The sequence below is a fragment of the Podarcis filfolensis genome, assembly GCF_964270895.1.
Source record: "Podarcis filfolensis genome assembly, chromosome: 1".
NCBI classification, from domain to species: domain Eukaryota; kingdom Metazoa; phylum Chordata; class Lepidosauria; order Squamata; family Lacertidae; genus Podarcis; species Podarcis filfolensis.
The window spans coordinates 127160944-127175819 of NC_139604.1; the positions used below are offsets into that span (position 1 = coordinate 127160944).

General features: G+C 45.4%; 1 protein-coding gene across 4 annotated transcripts in view; it reads right to left on the minus strand.

Moving 5' to 3' along the window:
- Nucleotides 1-999: 999 nt before the first annotated feature.
- PRKCH (protein kinase C eta) overlaps nucleotides 1000-14876 on the minus strand; it is a 117481-nt gene continuing 103604 nt past the window's right edge. The window contains exons 12-16 of one of the 4 annotated variants that reach the window (XR_014548137.1): nucleotides 12393-12581; nucleotides 4225-4368; nucleotides 1851-2545; nucleotides 1648-1677; nucleotides 1000-1613 (exon numbers count right to left, since the gene is read on the minus strand). Coding sequence is in view for 1 of the 4 variants with exons in the window: in XM_083614064.1 (XP_083470190.1) it covers nucleotides 2363-2545; nucleotides 4225-4368; nucleotides 12393-12581 (516 nt within the window). In the remaining 3 variants the exon portion in view is untranslated. Of the gene's footprint in view, nucleotides 2546-4224; nucleotides 4369-12392; nucleotides 12582-14876 lie in introns of all 4 variants that reach the window. The other 3 variants (XR_014548138.1, XR_014548139.1, XM_083614064.1) reach the window with 3 other exon arrangements.

Below are 14876 nucleotides of genomic sequence, written 5' to 3' on the forward strand. Positions count from 1 at the left end.
GGCTCGGGATAGGGGAAGCAGGCCACGGACAATTTCCAAGTTGCCTCTCTCTCCTCCCGCTCTCTCTCCTCCCCGCACACCCTCTCTGTTAAAGTGGGGTGCTTCTACACAATTTCACTTATGCATGTTGGGGCCCGGAATATAACCCACCCACCCCCGTGTAAGTTGGTGGGGGACACCTGTACTGGATGTTAGTTTCTGTTTGCCACTGAGCAGCTGCATGGAGTCACAGGACTCTGTTTACATTCCAGAGACAGTCCAGGCTATTGGACGTCTCACGGGAGACGGGAGATGGGATGTGACGTTAGCGGTTTCCTGTTTCCTTTGTTCCTTTGTTCAGCTGCTCTCTGCTTTCATAGTGAGAGGATGTATATTTCTTTGTTGTCTGCGTAGTAAGAAATGAAGCATAGTGATGTAGCCATAAATCTCATCACTTCCCTGTGCTGGATTCTCTGCTGAATGGGAGAACGTGCCTGAGGCCTTATCAAAGGCTCAGGTCGTTAATTATTCGTCGGGAGGGCGATTCCGAAGGACTTGGAGGAAGACGAGCCATATTGGCTTGGCCGAGCGGAGATCCCAACACTGAACACAGTCTGCTAGCCGAAATCAGTACCCTACTTAACTCATATAAACTAATGTTACTCATTCAAATAAATATACTTTTAATCAACTTAAGAACGTAAGAAACCAAGAGGAACCCTGTAAGCCAATGGCCCATCTACCTGTAGTCCAGCATCCTGTTTTCAAACTAGCCAAGCAGGTGCCCACTGGAAGCCTGCAAGACGGCCCTGAAACCAACAACACCCCCCCACACTTCTGATTCCCCACAACTGGGTATGCAGAAGCACATTAAGAACCAAGCGGTTGTGGCTTAAGAACCTCATCTTCCGCTTGTGTGAAATTTCCCTGCTTTGTCCCAAAATGAGGTCCTGAGTTGTAAGCCGAGTGCCTGGCAGAAAGGTCATGCCACCAGTGGCGAAATAATTTGAGGGACCACCATTTTGGTTTCAGTTTTTTCTTCTTCTGTTTTTAATGAGCCCTGAAGAAAACATCCATATTTTTTTTGAAGGGAACCAGGGTAAAAATCCTCTTTGAGGTAAAAGGCAGAGAGTACTTTACACAGTCTGTTTTAAACAGGAGAGGAAGCACTGAGGATGGGAGAAGAAAATGCTTAGCAAGCCCCAGGTCATCTCGGTTATTTGACAAACACAGGAAATAAATTCCCTCTCATCTTACAGTTAGGAAGGGCTCATCTAGGCTCTGTAGGCATGGGTCCAAGCAGGGACTTGTTTTGTTTTTGTCCCATTTGTGAATCACAATAAAAGTCAACTGGGTTTGCTGTGGATTGACGTTTTCTCAGATGAAGCAGTAAACAGCCAGGTTTCCCAAGGAAAGCAGTGGGGGGAAAAAAACCTACCCTACTCTTGACACATACTGGAAAGCATGGAGCTGCGCCTACAAATTGTGGCACAATTGGAAGTCTCTAACACAAAGAGGTAGCAGGTGGTCTCACTCTGTTAACAACAGTCACAAACTTTCACCCCAACTCAGCAAGGAAGATTCATTCTTCACCTCCTCCTCCTCTCTCTTTTCCTCAGAGCAGATATGAAAACCTGTTTTATCCTCCTTTCAGTTGACAGGACGCACGTGTTGGAAAGGAGGACAGTACAATCCCATCTGGAGCTACCACTAGCATACAACAAATCAGAACCGGGCCTGGATCTGGCCCTATATACCATGGAAGACTTCCTTGCCTCGAGGATATTTTGTTAAAAAATGTTTTTGACAATCTGTGCAATGAAATATCTCTTCAGATGGAAGCCTGAAACATTTCAGAGACCCATTTTTGCCCAGGAGGGATCTACAACGTTCTTCCTCGGAGGAAGAACAGTATACTATATAAATTCTTTAACCAAGGTAATGCCATGCATAACATTTTTCTTGATGCAGTTCGACCCAGTCATTGGCTGCCCTCTTTTTGTTACCCCTGTTTTGTGGAAGGTGCAATTGCAGGACATCAGTGGGGTATAAAAACTTGGCCTGCCTCAGAGTTCATTTCACCCTTCTGGTGACTCCCCAGACGCACTGCAAAGTCGAATTTCCCAGCCAGCTGTCCCGAGTCAACAAGGTCAAATTATTTCTTCTTCCCACATCCGCACCATCCATTTACCGAAGGGGATTCGTTCCCCTGCTATAAATATTTGTTCTTGCTGCTTCAAAAATTCCAGGACAGAACCTCTGCTCTGATATTAAACTAACAGTGCTTCTCTTGTCTGCGAGGCATGAATATTAGGCTGTCGGGTTTCGATCTCCCAGCTGGACAAATTTTCAGGAAAGCCTAAATTGCCACTGTTCCTCATTGTCAGGGGGAGAGGCTAGTAGACGCCCGCAAATGTGGTGAAGACTCTAGTTCTGGGTCTGTGTAAGAAAAGTTTTTAAATTCATCTTGGTTAATCATAGAAAGAATTCCTTCTTCAATGGGAGTTAATATTGGCTCCTCTTTTAAAAATTCGGGATCGAAGTTGCTCACATCTTCTTTCGATTTCTGTCATATGCAAATATAAAACAAATATATTAGGTTTTCGTTCTCTCCCTCCCCCCCACCTATTAACAAGGGTGACATTCACTTTGGTTTCTCAGTATTTTGAGGATTTTGAAAAATTGGCATTGTCATTTTCTAAAAGTTGGGCAGGATCGGGACTAAGTTTGTTACATCACACTAAGTACTTGCACTAACAGAAATCAGTGTGAAAAGGTAGTTAACACAATGATTTCTATAGGACCTAAGCGTGAGTAATTTAAGCTTGGGTCCAATCTGTTAGGCTTATATATCAGAAATTAGCTGTACTCAGCTTTTCTGTTAAAAGCACCCCAAAAGTGGATTACAGAAATGGCTGCATACACACCAGACATATAAAGCACATTTGAAACACATCTCTCCCAAAGGATCATGGGAACTGTAGTTTTTTTAAAGTGTTGAGAATACTAGCTCTATGATAGGTAAACAACAGTTCCTAAATTTTGGGCGTGTGTTTTAAATGTATAGTGTGTACCCAACCCAAAATACCAACAACCATCTAGTCCAAAATATTACATTAAAGGCTTATCCCAGGAAAACAACATACTAGCCTGGTTTGCACATAATGCTAAACCATAGTTTTCTTAACAAGTTGTCCCACAGACTATCAAACAATTCTTGTTTCTCCAATGTTTGTTTTGTCACTTGGTGATGGGATGGGATGACCAAGCAAACCATGGTTAACTGAGAGTGCCGGATTCACACGTAACACCCATGTTTTGTAAACAAACGCTAGTTTCAGATTGTATTTTGCTGGCAGCAAATAAAGCATTGTTAAATTACCGAGCAGGGTTCACCAATAACTTTGAGCCACCGTTTAATAACCCACAGTTATTAAACTTAGGGTCCTCGTATTTATGGGACCGCCTCTCCTGGTATGCCCCGCAGAGGACCTTAAGGTCCATGAATAACCATAGTTTAGAGGTCCCGGGCTCTAAGGAAGTCAGATTATCCTCCACCTGGGCCAGGGCCTTTTCAGTGATGGCTCCGACCTGGTGGAATGCTCTGTCCCATGAGACTAGGGCCCTGCAGGATTTAACCTCCTTCCGTCGGGCCTGTAAGACAGAGCTATTCCGCCTGGCCTTTAATTTGAATTCAGCCTGATCTTTTATTTCCCTTCCCTTCCCTCCCCCTCCCCTTTTATGAAGATCACCTGCTCTGAGACCCCACAGCTAATTCTCCCCTGGTCTCCTCGCTGGCCCAAGTAGGACCAATTCAGCCAGCTAGCCCTGGGGATTACCTAATGCTTATTTCCCCTGAATTGATTTCTGAATTTTGAATTTTATTGTTATTCATGTTTTTATACTGTACTTTATGCTGCTTTTACAATTAAGTGTTTTGAATTTGTTGTTAGCCGCCCTGAGCCCAGTTTTTGAACCGGGAAGGGCGGGGTATAAATAAAAATGTATTATGATATTATTATTATTATTATTATTATTATTATTATTATTATTATAGTTCAGTAAACTGTGGTTTGGTGTTATGAGCAAACCAGGTCATTGATGTGAATGCGGTTGTGCTTTGCATGCAGAAGCTACCAGGTTCAATTCATAGCTGCCAGGGGTTGAATCTGGGGAATTTTTTCATGTAATGCATGGTATCTGCTTCTGAGTACATGCACACTTGAGAAAATTCTAAACACTCACAATTCGAGGACGGTAAGGCGGCTCTATCTGACGCTGGTTCAGCAGATCCCAATCCAATTCCTTAAAATATGGGTGCAGTAGGATAGCATTCTCTCCGCCCAGGGCAATGCTGCCAAGACGCATTTTGGGGTTCTTGGTCATGAACTGCAAAAACAAGAAGAAAGGATTAGCAAGGAAGAAAGTGATGCTCTTAGCCATCCACTATCAGGTCCTGTTAATTATAGACATGGGAAGCTGCCGTATCCTTGGCCCATGTAACTCAGAACTGTCTGCTCTGACTGGCAGTGAGCCTCCAGAAATTCTGACAGGGGTCTTTCCCTTGCTTATCTGGAGATGCTGGGGGAAGCCCTATTGACATCAACGAGTGGCTGGGCCTTCTTGGTGGTGGCTCCCCATTTGTGGAATGCCCTGCCTGATGAAGTGCACCTTTTCTCCCCCCTCACATTTAGAGTTCAGGAGGAATTAAAAACCATTGCCAAGACATTTGATGACCAATAGATACCGTTTCTGAACCAAATTAAATACTTCTGTTATTAGAATCATAGGAGTGTAGAGTGGGAAGGGACACCAAGGGTCATCTAGTCCAACCCTCTGCTCATAATCACTTTAAGCCTTTTTCAGCTGGAGCCTTTTTCAGCTGGAGACCTGCTTTTCCTTGTAGGCTCAATGGCCACTCCCGTGCAAGTTGTGGGCAGGGCAAGATGGAAAAGTTGGCAGAGCAATGAATGTTAATTTTGCCCTTGTACAGAAAGCTAGTTTCCACACAGGCTCCTCTCTGCCCTCCACCCAGGCAAGCAAGAGACCTTACCAGAGTTCAAGAACACATTCCAGCCAGGCAAAAACAGCGAAGGAGGATGCAAACCAGGGCTGCTGAGGTGGTATGGCCTGGGGAGAAGAGGGGTGGTGGCCTGAGAAGGATCCCGAGGGCCAGATAGGGAGGTGTGGAGGGCCACATTTCGCCCCTGAGCCTGAGCTTCTGCAAAACTGCCATAAAAATTCTGGATATTGTAGGTTTGCATGCTGGGTCTGACGCTGGTTTAACGACATTGGTGAAAAGTTTCATGGTGCCTTGTAAAAAAGTTTGCAAAAGTATGTGTGTGGGAAACTAGCTTCCCTTGCTGCCCTCAGCAAAGCGCTGTAAATTCCTTGTTACAAAAGCAGCGGCTACAAAAGGAGAGAAGAGCCAGAATCTGCCATCTAATTGCCCTTGTAAAATAAAGAAGAAGGAGAAATATCTGGGAGAGATAGTCATTAAATGAATGGCCGGAAAGGATGAGGGATGAATTAGATCAGAAGGGAAGAGAAAGGCAGGAGAAGGGGAGAGAGGTTCGCTCCAACATCCACTGGCCTTTAAACAAAGAGAGAATAGTTATTTAAACAGAGCAATTACTCTAATTAAGGCTTCCTTCCATGTTGCCCCAGGACTGGAGGCTGAAGGTCCTGTAAGCAATTTCATCTGATTATTATGTAAGGAAAGTGGGTGGGGACAAGCAGGGAAAATTGCTGCTCATTATGTGCTTTGCTTGTGGTTGGAAAATAAGACAGATAAACTGGAGCAGACTGGAGTCAGACCTGGGGTTCCATTTCTGCTTGGAAATGTACCAGGTGCCCGAAGACAAGTTGCCATCTCTCAGCCTAGACCACCTCGCTCTCCAAAATCCAAAAATCCAAAAGAGCTCCCCAAAATTCAGGATGTGAACTTTGCAGCAGCAACAGCTCACACCAGAAATTCCCATCTGCAGCCCAGAGCGTAAACTTTGCCCCTTATGAGTCAGTGAGAACTCTTTCTGACACTGTAAACCACAGACTGATTTGATCTCCTTCCTGGTACTTTTTCCTGTTGAGAAATACCTAATCACACTCCCCTTAGTGAAATCTGCTCTGCATGGAGAACTCTGTTCTTCCAAGCAGATATCCCTTACTAGTTTTGAAAGGTTGCTGTTTTGCCACTCGACTTAAAGGTAAAGGTAAAGGGCCTGACCATTAGGGCCAGTCGTGGCCGACTCTGGGGTTGTGACGCTCATCTCGCTTTACTGGCCGAGCATGACTAAGCTGCTTCTGGCGAACCAGAGAAGCACACGGAAACGCTGTTTACCTTCCCGCCAGAGTGGTACCTATTTATCTACTTGCACATTGACGTGCTTTCGAACAGCTAGGTTGGCAGGAGCAGAGACCGAGCAACGGAAGCTCACCCCATAGCAGGGATTCGAACCACCGACCTTCTGATCAGCAAGTCCTAGGCTCTGGGGTTTAACCCACAGCGCCACCTGCGTCCCCGACAGCGCCACCCACGTCCCCACTCGACTTAGGAACCACTCGACTTAGGAACAGCTTAAATAAGCTAAGCAGATAGTTAACAGCCCAATTCTGCACCTGCCTACTGAGATGTAACTCCTCCTAAGTTTAAATGTGAATTTCTCCCAGCTAAATTTGGCTTATACCCTCAGAAGGGACACCCTTGCCTGAAAACCTCATGCAATTTCCCCCCAGTTAAAAATAGTTTAAAGACTTAGAGGTCACATTTTAGAGGCGCCTAAGTACACAAAAGCCCTCAGATTTATTTGCCTGCAATCTGACAGGGTTCACCCACTCTGGAGGGTCCAGCCTGCAAATTCCACCCACTTTTGTCAAAAAGGAAAGAAATTATATCCATCTAGAATTCCCAAGAGTGAAGTGGGGATGGCAAATGAGATTTGGACCCCGAAACCAAACTGGTCAGCCACTAAATGAGTACGAGGTGAACCAGGCTGTTTTTACAAAGCCCTGAACTGAGGACCAAACCAAATCTTGTGGTCAGTGCACACCCATCCCTTGTCTCTCATGACCCTGCCCTGAAGTTGATTTGGATCAGCCAGGGAGCACAGCCTGCTGTCCTTGGGAATCTGTTCCTGTCCTGGGAGCTGGAATGAGACAGGACAAATCCCAGGTGGGCAATGAATGCACAGGAAGAACTCCAGCCTTTAAATGTCACAACGGTGCCTAATGATGAGGCTGTAAAAGGCAGGTCCCTTCCACTGTTCTTACACATATAGGGGCCTGAAGCCCGGCTCTTTTAACAGAGGAGCAACGCAGCGAAGCAAACTGCAGAAGAGATGTAATGCCGAACTCTGGAAATTCTGTGGACTCATGAATGCACCTTTGGGGGGAATTTGCAATTGCAGAAACACATGTGTGTATCTAACGATTGCAAAATGCAAGCTGGACAGTGTTTTAAATAATATTCAGTAAACACGCAAGATGTAACCGGATGCAGAAAGCAAATTAGAATGGACTAATTTTGTGTCCAATGATTTGCGTTTTAATCTTGTCTTAGACTCTGTGAAAGGATTCTGTGGAACTGTAACAACCTTTTGTGTGGATTGTTGGACTCTATGAACAGACAGGTGGAATAGACACTTGCACATACATGGACTTTACGCATAAACTGATTAGAGAATGAACTGATCCACTGGGTCTTCTACAGTGGTACCTCTGGTTGCAAACGGGATCCGTTCCGGAGGCCCGTTCGCAACCTGAAAAGAACGCAACCTGTGTCTGCCCGTCTGCCCATGCACGGGTTGCAATTTGCCGCTTCTGCACATGCACATGACGTCATTTTGTGTGTCTGCGCATGCGCGAGTGACGAAACCTGGAAGTAACCCTTTCCGGTTACTTTGCTGCAGGACGCAACCTGAAAACGTGCAACTTGAAGCAAACGTAACATGAGGTCTGGCTGTACCTTTTTCGTTGAACTTTATGAGCTACTTCTGTCAAAATCTACAATTTAATACAATGAATAGTATACTTTATTTATTCAAACGTACAGCCGGTTATGTCTTGTGTGTTTATTGAATATGTTTCACGTAACTAGAGGTTTGTTGTTGTTTTGCGATTGTTTTTGGACAGTGTTTTAAAGCCAAGGCAATTTTTTTGAAGGAGGGAAAACCCAAGCCCAAATGTGTTGGGTATTCAAAATAGTTGAAAATCAAAATAGTGTGACAGTGGCTACTCTTTGGAACTCCCTGCTGTTGCACATCAGAAAACCACTGCCTTTATTTGTCTTTCTGGTGCCTGTTGAAGACCTTCCGCTTTCAACAAGCCCTCTAAGGGGAGATTTCTTTTATTTCAGTCAGTCACCTGTGTTGGATTTCAATTGGTTTCTATATTATTTCATTATTTATACCCCCCGCCGCCACCCATCTGGCTGAGTTACAACTGGTTTTCATACATGCAGCTTTTTAAATAGTTTTGCATTTTTTAAAAACTATAGTGAAATTGTTTTGTGATGCTTCATGGGAACCAATTCCGAAGTTTAATCAGTTAATTGATTAATCAGGAAAGATCCTTTGGATTTGCCTGAAAGTATCCTCCAGTGCCTCTGTTTTAAAAAATAAAGACATTTAAAATTTGGACATATGCTGCTTCAGATTCTTTTAAAAAGAAAAAAAAAATTAAAGCTTTTCTTTGTTTACAAGAGTACCGTACAGTCATACCTCAGGTTGAATGTGCTTCAGGTTGAGCGCCTTCGGGTTGCGCTCCACAGCAACCCGGAAGTAACGGAGCGCATTACTTCCGGGTTTTGCTGCTCGTGCATGCGCAGATGCTCAAAATGACGTCACACGCATGCGCGGAAGCGACAATACGCGACCTGCACACGCACAGATGTGCCATCGCGTCTTACGTTCTGTTTGGGATGCGAATGGGGCTCTGGAACGGATCCTATTCGCATCCGAGGTACCACTGTACATGCATTGTCTCTTTTTCAGGTTGTAGAGTCCTTTCTACAGATCAGTTACATTTTATGTGAAACATTAGTGTTGTGAACAGAATATTGTTGGGGAAGAAGGAGGAAAAAGGGGAGAGAAGGGGTAGGGGGTGGGGTGGTAAAACTTACATTCTTTACTTAGTGTGTGTGTTGGGGGGGTTATGTCAGCATCACTTGTGTGGGTTCTCTTTCTATTCGTTTGTTATATTTCCTTGGTTGGGGTGCCCAGAGCATGGTTGGTTGTCTTTAGTAAGATTTATTTGTGTGTGATGGGAGGAGAGTGTTGTTGGGTTAAGTTAGCCTACGGCTGCCATATGTCCTGATTTTAGAGGACATGTCCTGGCATTTGCCCCCAAAATTGGTGTCCTGGATTATGTTTTGGAAATCGGGCAAATGTCCCGGAAAATTGGCAGTGGGGGTTAAATTGTGCCGAAAATGCCTTAAAAAGCTCCAAAACAATTTTGGGGTATTCCTTAAAAAAAGCTCAAGAACTTTCAGGGTGCCCTGCTTTTTACATTTTGAAATATGGCAATCCTAAGTTAGCCATATTGATTTGTAGGCTATCGGTGCTCCGATTATTTTATAAGAATGAAATATACTCAGAGTCGCAAAGTGATTTCATGTTTGCCTCAAAGTATCTGCTTTATATACATTATTTACACAATGGGCTGCACGTGATTGGCTAATTCCGGACTTCTCCTGTAGGCCAATCAGGTTGTGGATTCACTTCTATCTGGAGCTGGATTGGGTGGCTCCTGCCGACCAATCATACTGCTGCATTCTGAATCCTATTGTTCTAGGACCAATCAGACTGCTGCATTTTGGATCCTATTGTTCTAGGACCAATCAGACTGCTGCAGTTTGGATCCTATTCAACTCAGTACATAAGAAAGAACATAAGAAGAGACCTGTTGGCTCAGGCCTATCACCAATCTAGTCCACCATCCTGTTTTTACAGTGGCCAGTGATTATTCTATTGTTTGGAAATGTTATTTGCCTTGGAAAGCTGACAATAAATTGTTTGTCAGAAACAAATAACTGAAGCCAGAGCGAGGGAGTGATCTTGGGAACCTTGCTCAGTTTCCCCCCTTGTGCATTATAGGTCACTGCCGCTTTCCTGCTAAAGAATGTTCTCAGGAACATTCCAGGAAGAGAAGTGACCTTCTAAGACTTCCACACAAAGAGGAATCTGGAGAAAGTCAGATGGTTCCTAAGAGGAAGCAGCTCTGCTGCCCAAGGGAAGGAGGTTGCCTTCCAAGGAACAGCAAACTTGGAACTGGAGACTTGTCTTTTGGAATATCTCAGTCGGTGGAGCATAAGACTCTTAATCTCAGGGTTGTGAGTCCCATGTTGGGCAAAAGATTCCTGCATTCCTGGGGGCTGGACTAGGCTATGGTTACCAGATGTCCCCGTTTCCCGGAGACAGTCCCTTGATTTACAAATCTGTCCCCGGACAAAATCTGTCCCCGGAATGTCCCCGGATTCATATTTTAAGTGTTGTAGATTTATTAGTAGGGAATGAATGTTGCGTGATTGGTTCAACGGCACAAGACGCATCATATGGGGATTTCCGGTGAGGCAAAATGGCGGGCGCCACAGCAGCGAGCAGCTCCTGAAGCCAGCCAGAGTGAACTGTGCTACCAGGCTGGCTCCGGGCTGCTGAGACTCCCGCTGCCGCTGCCACTGCCAAAGGGGAACCGGGGACGCCAGCGTGTCAACTGGGGGAACCGCTGACCGCCCCCCATGACCCAAATCGAGCAGGGAGCGAGAGCGCCCGGCCACCCGGCCGACTGCCCAGCGGCGCTCCGGGGCCAGTAAAACCCCTGGAGCTGACGCAGGGAGAAGGAGGAGCGGAGGAGAAGGAAGAGAGAGAAAGAGGAAGGAGAAAAAAGAGGGGAGCCCTGACCTTGCCACAACGTCGCCATCACCACCGCTGAGGAGGAGAGGTAGGAGAGCACCGGGAGGGCAAGGACATGTGGCCGAGCCCAAGCCCGACCCGAGCCTACTCCACGGCAGGGTAGCGCTCCAAGAGAGCAGGCCAGGGCCCAGAGGAGGGCCATGTGACAGAGGAGACCACAGAAGAGAAGATATTACTTCTTAATTTTTTAAAAAAAAAAATTCGATTTTTTTTTTCTCTTTTCAAAAAAAAAATAATAAATGTCCACGGATTCTTTGAAAAAAAAATCTGTTAACCTTAGACTAGGTGATCTTCTTGGTCCCTTCCAATTCTATGCTTCTGCTCCTGCCTCCCTGGCCCCACTCCCCTTTTGGGTAGCTGTGAGAGACAATACCTGTGAACTCAACATTTATTGCCCAGTGGTGGCTTGTTCCTACTGGGACCGACAGGGCAAAAGGCAGGGAAGATCTGCATTAGGTGGAGACACAGGCAGTGACAGGCAGAGAGCCACATCCTGACCAGTTGTAAACAAGGAAGGTGGGGTTGGCTGGGGACAGACTGAGACTGGTGGGACCATGGCCCATTCGCCCAGATGAACCATCAAAGGAGCAAAACATGGCAATTTTAAAGAATCGAAACAATGACAACACCTGAGAACATTTTAAAACAGCCATATATCCCCACAGCTGATATTTCCAAGGTTGCCAGGAACAGTATCTTTCATAGAATCACAGAATCAGAGATAATTTTAGGGTTGGAAGGGAACCTAAGAGTCATCTGGTCCTGCAAGACAGGAATCTCAGTTAAAGCATCCCTGACAGATGCCCATCCAACCTCTGCTCCAAGGAATGAGAGTCCACCACCTTCTGAGGGAGTCTGTTCCGCTGCTGAACACCTCTTACCGTTGGAAAGTTCTCCCTAATGTTTAGTTGGAATCTGCTTTCCTGTCATTTGAACCCATTGGTTCGGATCCTACCCTCTGGAGCAGCAGAAAACCAGCTTGCTCCATCTTCCATGTGACAGCCCTTCAGATATTTGAAGACGGCTGTTCCATCACCTCTCAGTCTTCTCTTCAAGCGAAACCTCCCCAGCTCCCTCAACCGTTCCTCAACAGGCTTGGTTTCCAGACCCTTTATCATCTTGGTTGCCCTCCTCTGCAAATGCCTGGGTGAACGGGGATATTTTAAAATTCCTACTGACTCTTACTGTTTAGCAAAAGATGCGCCGTATTTTTCGCTCTATAAGACGCACCAGACCACAAGACGCACCTAGTTTTTGGAGGAGGAAAACAAGAAAAAAAATATTCTGAATCTCAGAAGCCAGAACAGCAAGAGGGATCGCTGCGCAGTGAAAGCAGCAATCCCTCTTGCTGTTCTGGCTTCTGGGATAGTTGTGCAGCCTGCATTCGTTCCATAAGACGCACACACATTTCCCATTACTTTTTAGGAGGGGAAAAGTGAGTCTTATAGAGCAAAAAATACGGTAAGTCAGAGGGAAGTTGTGCAAACAAGACAAGTGTATACATACGGCCTTCAGAATTGAAACAGCATCTTCTGGGAGCCAAGACGGGTAGGAGATTTCATCCTTAAGGATGGCCTCAAAGAGGTCATCTTCGTTTTCAGCTTCGAAGGGAGCGTGGCCGCAGAGCATCTCGTAGAGCAGCACTCCCATTGCCCACCAGTCGACATCGGGACCATACAGCATCTCTTGTAAAATCTGCCGTGAGGTGAGCAAGAGTCAAAATCAACAATGCTACCCAGTCATTCTTATTCCCTGCCTGTTGAGGACTGCAACACTGAGTGATGGCATGCATATGTGAAAGAGGATGACAGATCAAAGCCCAGTGAGATTTAGTAATGGTTCCCAGAAGAGCAGCCATGTTAGGCTCTTGCAGCTAATAATAATAATTATTATTATTGTTGTTGTTGTTTAGTCATTTAGTCGTGTCCGACTCTTCGTGACCCCATGGACCAGAGCACGCCAGGCACTCCTGTCTTCCACTGCCTCCCGCAGTTTGGTCAGACTCATGCTGGTAGCTTCGAGAACACTGTCCAACCATCTCGTCCTCTGTCGTCCCCTTCTCCTTGTGCCCTCTATTATTATTATTATTATTATTATTATTATTATTATTAATACCCTGCCTATCTGGCTGAGTTTCCCCAGCCACTCTGGGCAGCTCCCAATCAAGTGTTAAAAACAAAACAGCATTATATTAAAAACTTCCCTAAACAGGGCTGCCTTCAGATGTCTTTTAAAAATAAGACAGCTGCTTATTTCCTTGACATCTGATGGGAGGGTGTTCCACAGGGCGGGCGCCACTACCGAGAAGGCCCTCTGTCTGGTTCCCTGTAATCTCACTTTTCTCAATGAGGGAACCGCCAGAAGGCCCTCGGAGCTGGACCTCAGGCTGAACGATGGGGGTGGAGACGCTCCTTCAGGTATACTGGACTGAGGCTGTTTAGGGCTTTTAAAGGTCGGCACCAACACTTTGAATTGTGCTCAGAAACATACTGGGAGCCAATGCAGATCTCTCAGGAGTGGTGTTATGTGGTCCCGGTGGCCACACCCAGTCACCAGTCTAGCTGCCACAAGCAATCACAAGGAGTCAAACAGAACCTAATAAATGTATTAGGGTCATAGAATTGTTGGAAGGGACCACAAGGATCATCTAGTCCAACTCCCTGCAGTGCCCAACATGGGACTTGAACCCACGACCCTGAGATTAAGAGTCCCATGCTCTACAGACTGAACTATGGAATAAGCTTTCATAGACTCAAACACACTTCTTCAGATGCAGGAAGTGAAATCTTGGCTGGCAGGTATGGAAAGGAGAAAACCATAAGATGGGAATTGAATGGCAAGCAGATCCAACAAGTTGCATTGGTAGATAACTAGAGCTTAAATATATCTTAAACAGGCACACCTTTAACCTTTTACAGTAGCAAATGGGTGATAATTGCTGAGATGGTTGTATTAACGCCTGCAGGGACTGATTTGCAAGGACAGTCATAGACAGCACAGACATTCTGGCATTGGCGAGCTAATTAACACATGCCGCATGATCAAAATCCTTTGCAGTGTGATGGAAATTTGAGTATAGCATTCTCCAACCCACACAAATGTCAAGCAACCAAGTCCTGGTTCACATTTGCCTGGTTGCCATGGGATGATTGCAGCATCAAGCAACGACTTATGACAAGAAGTGATGGAAGAAAACTAGGATCCTTGAAGGACTTGCTTAGTTTGGTTCCCCCAACGTGCCGTAGAGTAATTTTGATTGACTGAAGTATGGCTCCTTGAATTTAAGGAAAACGTCTGGTATGGTATTGTTGGGAGTTAGTCAATAGACACACATAAGAATTCTAAACACATTCAAGGAATGCTAGCTGAAAAGCTGAAAGCTGTAAAATTTGGTTGTTGGACATAAGTCAGTTTTGTATACTGTGAAACAAAATAAAATAAAAAAATTCCTTCCAGTAGCACCTTAGAGACCAACTAAGTTTGTTATTGGTATGAGCTTTCGTGTGCATGCACACTTCTTCAGAGTGTGGGTTCTTCACAGTGAAGTTACTTATTCAGAAATAAAGCCATTCAGAAACGACTTGGATCTGTGAATGAGCCACTGCAGGGCTAATCTCACAGAAAGAACTTTCATGTCACCTGTCTCACAATTGGCTGCGAATCATCAAGTGTTCAGAAACCAAGAGGAGTACTAGATGCATGCATGAACGATGAATGAGCAAGTTTAACGTGTGAACTGGCCCATGGACGGGACATAAAGAAAACCCTGAAATGTTCAATGAGAATACCCTAGACTTGATCCAGAGGTACCGGTGCAAAATGGGGCACAGGATGCCTTTGATACAAATTCACACAGATACAGTCGTACCTTGGTTCTCGAACAGAATGCATTCCCGAAACCATTCAAAAACCAAGGCGCAGCTTCTGATTGGCTGCAGGAGCGTCTTGCAGCCAATCGGAAGCCGCGCCAGACGTTTGGTTTCTGAAAAT